Below are 5,785 nucleotides of genomic sequence, written 5' to 3'. Positions count from 1 at the left end.
TCCTTTAAAGTAAGATGACATTCTTGAATGAAGCAGATACCTGGTCTGAGTTTATGTATCCAGTCAGCCAACCTGTGCCTCTTTAGAGGACAGTTTAAACCATTCACATTAATTGAGTGAATTGATAAGCCTGGTAGTGTTTTGGGTGTCAGGTTTTTTGTTTTATGTTTGTTTGTTTGTTTTTACTGTCCAGTGGACATTTTCAATCCTTTCACCATTGTGGAAGTTGGGTTTTATTCAAAACTTTCTGAATGAGTTTACTTTGGTGGTAGGGCATTATGCTGGTCATTATGGATGATGGGTCCAAGAATAGGCTGGAGAGCTGGTTTAGTTATGGCAAATTTCTTCAACATGTGTATGTCATTAAAGTATTTGATTTCTCCATCACAGATGAAACTCAGTTTAGCTACACACAGGACCCCAGGCTGAAAGTTGTTTTGTTTTAGGGGATTGAAGACCCCAGGCTGAAAGTTGTTTTGTTTTAGGGGATTGAAGGTCCATAACCATCCTCATCTGGCTTGAAACATTTTGGCTGAGAGATCTGCAGGCTTTCTGATATTTCTCCCTTTGTAGGTCACGCCTTTCTTACATCTGGCTGCTTGCAGAATTTTCTCCTTCATCTTAACTTTGGCAAAGTTAATCACAATGTGTCTAGGAGATGCTTTATTTGGATTGAATCTTGCTGGAGTTCTGAAACTGTCTACTGTCTGAATTTCTGTATCTCTTGCAATGCTTGGGAAATTCTTCTCCGTAATCCTTTGGAGTGGAGCATCTGGACCTTTAGGACCATCCTCTTCTCCTTCAGGAATTCCTATAAGATGAATGTTTGATCCCACAGCTCTCTCAGGGAAAACTTTGTCTTTTAGAGATCCTTTCTTCTGCCTAGTCAATTGTATTACTGAGGGATTCTACTGTATTTTGGAGCTCCTTGAATAACTTTTTCATTTCCTTAAGCTCTGGTATCTTTTCTCGTTGTGTTCATATCTTCGGTGACTTTGTCTTTGAAATCATTAATTCCTTGAGACAGCTTTAGAACTACTCTTTGGATTTCAGTTTCTAACTTTTCTTTCATTCTATTCATCTTATTTGCCATCCATATTCTGAATTCAGTTTCTGACATTTCACCCATTTGTCTATGCATGGCATCTTCAGTTGTTTCTCCTTTGTCATTCCTTGGTGGAGGGCATTGATTTACCCTGGTTATTCATGTTGCCAAAGTTCTCTTGGTTCCTCACCATGTTTATTTCCACCGTTTGATTATTAGAACTGGTAAGGTGAGATTGAATTGGGGTTCCCAGGTAGCAGAGATAATCAGCCCTTAACCAAAGCACTAGGCTTTGTAATTATGGCTCATCCCCTGCAACCTTACAAAGGACCCTTTCAGAGTTTTGGCCAGAGACTCGGAGGACTTACTTAGTGAGATAGTGCAAGCTGGCTCTGTTTTGCAATTGGGCAACCTCTATTCTATCCTGAGAAGCCACAGTACTAGGTTTAAATCTCGGCTGTGGAGAGATACAGACAGCTGTGGTGCCCTCCCCCCACCCTTTAGTTCTCTTCCACTGTAGAACTTCAGTGGTCAACCTCAGAGTGTCCCCAGGTGGATAGTCCCAGACATGAGTTCCAATCAAATTGTCTCGGGCAGTACAAACCCTGCTCAACAGAGGGTTCCAAAGGTCTCCAATAGTACAATTAGAGTCAGGGGTCTATGCTCTTATTCACCAGACTCAGTCCACACTGGTGTCTGCTGCTCTGCACCAGCCCCAGTTGGAATCAGGAGACTATGCCCCCAGTGGCCAGTCTCAGACCACACCCCGCCCGCAGGTCTCAGTCCACACCTGGAGGCTTGCTCCAGTAAGCCACTGCTTGCAGGCCCAGAGCCATGGACCAGCCGTGCCAACCAAACTCAGTACACAGCAGGCAACCACTCTACTGCTTGCTAGTGCCATCAGAGCCGGGGGTTCTGCACCCCCTCTCTCCAGTCACAGCCTGAGGGTCAACACCACCACTGGCCAGGCAAAGTCATAAACAGAGGACTGCTCCTCCTGCTGAGTGTCCCTTTCTTTTTTTTTTTGAGACAGAGCCTCAAGCTGTCACCCTGGGTAGAGTGCCATGGCATCACAGCTCACAGCAACCTCCAACTCCTGGGCTCAAGCGAGTCTCCTGCCTCCGCCTCCCAAGTAGCTGGGACTACAGGCCCCTGCCACAACGCCCAGCTATTTTTTGGTTGTGGTCATCATTATTGTTTGGCAGGCCCGAGCTGGATTTGAACCCGCCACCTTAGGTATATGTGGCTGGCGCCTTAGCCACTTGAGCCACAGGCACTGGGCGGAGTGTCCCTTTCTTCCCACCCCCTATTCCCCACTAGTCACAGATTTCATCCTAATGTTTGGAAGTCATACTTTGCCCAGATCTTTCAGGAAAAGACTAAACATTCTGCGCTCTGCAGGGGAAAGAACTTCAGACTGCCATGCAAGTGGGGAAGGGTGGACAGGAGTTTGGAATTGTGGGGGAAAACATTTGTTCAATTTTATGCCTGGTATAAGTGGGACCTCCCTAGAGAAAGAGACCTGGTGGTTAGAGGCTCTTTCCGGTGAGGTAAAATGAGAGGTCTTTTGTTGCCTACTCGCTCACAGAGAGCCTGCAGCAGGCCTCCTGCTTGGGGGGGGGGGTGTCTCCTGTCCTCTATTATAGGCTTTGTACCTGAAATTTATTTTCTTGCTCTTCCTTGGAGTCACAGCTTGCAGAACTTCTTTCTTGGCTTAGCTCCCCACCTTTGGCTTCATAGAGTCCGATTCTGTCTAGTTTTTCTCCCTCTGGTTAGGAGCCTCTGCCAAGGGTTGCTACTAGTCTGCCATCTTCCCAGAATTCCTCAGTATTATAGGTTTTTGAAGTTTGTCAGTTTGATAGGTAAAAATTTATATCATTTATTAATTTGTTGCATTTCTTTAATTATTATCATTATTTGTGGTCCTTAGTGGGTGTTTTCTCTATTGTGAACATTTCCATTCTTGGGGCTTTTTAGTTGACAGTTTTCTCTCAGTTTATCAATTGTCTTTTAAATTTCTATAAGGTGATTTTAGGGACACCAAAGTGTTTTTACTTTTTGTTAATTTAATTTTTATTGAAACTTTTTATTAAGCTTTAATCTCTCTGGATGGGTGCAGCCTTTGCACCCTTTGTACTCTTCTAGGAACACACATTCTAAAATTTGCTTTTATGCAGATTTATGCATTATATTTTGTGCAAATGTAAACTCACTCTCTTTTTTATGTGTCTTTAACTGATTATTGCATTTAAATTTTTAGCCTGGGAAACATAATGAGACTCCATCTTTTAAAAATAAATAAATAAATAAGAAAAATTAGCTGGGCATGATGGTATACCTGTAGTCATAGTTTCTTGGGAGACTGAGGCAGGAGGACTGCTTGAGTCCAGGAGTCTGAGACTACAATAAGCTGTGATTGCACTGCTGCCCTCCATCCTGGACAACAGAGCGAGACCCTATCTCTAATACGTGTAATTCCTTTGATTGTTTTTAATTCCAGAATTTGGTGTAGGGGTGATTTTATAGCTTTTATTACATCCCTTACCCACTCCTGGACTAAAAGATGCTCTTGATGGTTCCCCAGATACAATTATATGAGGTGTAGAGGAAGAGAGATACCTTTGATCCTGAGGACTGAACTGGGTATTGGAGAAATGTTTCTCTCTTCATTGAGGGGAGGGGAAGAAATGTACTTTACATATTTTATTCCTTGTTTCATTTATGTATTATGGACAACTCTGTCAGAACAGTTATATCTACTTTATTTTTTTAACTACTTTGGCCAATGTTGCAACTACTTTATTCTTTTTTTAATGATTAGTTTTATTTTTTATGAATGCACCATAATATAATTAACTGTACCTCTGTTGATGGCCATTGAGTTTGTTTGTTTTTAAGAGACAGGGTCTTGCTACACTTCCCAGGCTGGTCTTGAACTCTTGGGCTCAAACAATCCTCCCACGTAACTGGGACTATTGGTGTGCACCACCACCTGGCTACTTTGTTTTCTACTTTTTGCCATTGCATATGATGTTACATGAATTACCTTGTTGCCTCTTTTTAACCTACAGGTCTCTTTAATGTGGGAAACAAGTTGCTAGTAAGCTTGGACTTGCTCTTTGCAATCCGAAACCAGATCAAGCTGGGAGAGGACCCCAGGGTGTCTGTCAGTGTTGTTCTCAAGTCAGTGCAGGAGCAGACAGGTAAAGGTTGTCTTCCTCTCCTTCCCAAGGTTAGACCTAAGCTCCATGAGAATTTTCTGTGATGGACTTCGGATGAATGAGTCTGATATTTTGAAAAAGAGATATTTTTGACTTCCTAATGCACTCTTCCTTTTGAATTTTTACAAATGATAAAGTAACTTTGGAAAGTATGAGTCTTTCCATGCATCATGGCACCCATAGTGAGAGATTATACCTGATTTTAGAAGCATATTGTTTGGTCATGTCTTAGCCCCACTATGTGTGAGGTTCATTCTGAATCCATAGCTTCCTGAATGTCTGCTACGGGTCCCCAGTTTCATGCTAAGACCTTCTTACTGTCTAGAAAATTTTTCCCATTGCCCTCTTTACTTCTGTTTGTGTTTTCCCACTCTGTTTCTACAGAATTCAGCTCCCCCTTTACCATGCCTGATGTGAGGACAGATGGAGCAGATCAGAGTTACTAGAGCCATGCAGGCATGAGTAAATTAGTGGCAGTGTGATTTTAAGCAAGTTATTCTCTGCACCTCTATTTCTCCAGTTATAAAATGGGGCTACTAATAGCTTCTGATTTGTGAAGAGAATTTTGTGAGAATTAAGGTGTTCAACACTTCTCAGTGCAGCACCTAGTAGATGCTTAGATCAAGGGAGCTGTCACTCTGGATGAGATTACCCTTTCAACTGCCAACTGAGCACTGGAAGGCTGGGTGCCCAAACTTCATAGTAGTTAGTACTCTTGGGTGTTTTTAGGGGAGTCAGTCATACTTCACAATGGCTGCCTCATCCCTAGTGGCTTCAGGGTCATTTTCTTTGACCTCCTCAGTACTCTTCCTCTGTTTGCAGAGAAGACTCTGACCTCAGAGGAGCTGAATCAGCTGCAGGAGCTGCTGTGCAATGGCTATTGGGCTTTTGAGTGCCTCACTGTCCGAGATTATAATGACATGATCTGTGGTATCTGTGGTGTGGCCCCCAAAGTGGAAATGGCTCAGAGGAGTGAAGAGAATGTGCTGGCCCTGAAGAGTGTGGAGGTGAGTATCTCGTAGCCACTGTGGATGACCTTCAGAACTCTCATCTCATTGGGGCAGCCACCTTCCTACATGATGTCCCCGGGGATAGATAGCTCTAGTCCTACCCAGGTAAGGCAAGTGGCTTTTTCCATGGCCCAGGGTTTCGTGTAAGAATAGCTAGCTGATCATACAGCATTTGCTTACTCAGTTTATTCAGTTACTCATTCAGCACATACACTTTTTAGATTCCTGGGAGATAGCAGTAAAAAACCTCAAAGTTTCTTTCCTTATGGAACGCATGTTCTGGTTTAGGGAGACCAGAAACAAATATCTGTCATGTAGTGATGAGTGCTGTGAAGCTGGGTAAGGAGAAGAGAGCAGTGTGGGAGCAAAGGGGATTCCTGTTTTCTAGAGCGTTAGTCAGGGAAGACCTCACACGCGGTGGCATTTGAGTCAAGAGCTGAAAACTAGGCTCGGCGCCTATAGCTCAACCGGCTAAGGCGCCAGCCACATACACCTAAGGTGGCGGGTTC

The 5,785-nt window shown here is 43.4% G+C and overlaps 1 protein-coding gene across 3 annotated transcripts in view; it reads left to right on the top strand.

Annotated features, from left to right (window-relative positions):
• The window catches only part of HMGXB3 (HMG-box containing 3), a 72,949-nt gene that overhangs the window by 54,627 nt on the left and 12,537 nt on the right, over positions 1-5,785 (top strand). For all 3 annotated transcript variants that reach the window (XM_003782043.3, XM_023515520.1, XM_023515518.1), the window contains 2 exons: positions 4,117-4,248; positions 5,089-5,273. In XM_003782043.3, the coding sequence (XP_003782091.1) occupies positions 4,117-4,248; positions 5,089-5,273 (317 nt within the window). The remainder of the gene's footprint in view (positions 1-4,116; positions 4,249-5,088; positions 5,274-5,785) is intronic.

This window comes from Otolemur garnettii, unplaced genomic scaffold (assembly GCF_000181295.1).
Source record: "Otolemur garnettii isolate 467f Iridium unplaced genomic scaffold, OtoGar3 scaffold00003, whole genome shotgun sequence".
Taxonomy (NCBI): Eukaryota; Metazoa; Chordata; class Mammalia; order Primates; family Galagidae; genus Otolemur; species Otolemur garnettii.
This window is presented reverse-complemented; position numbering and strand designations above follow the sequence as displayed.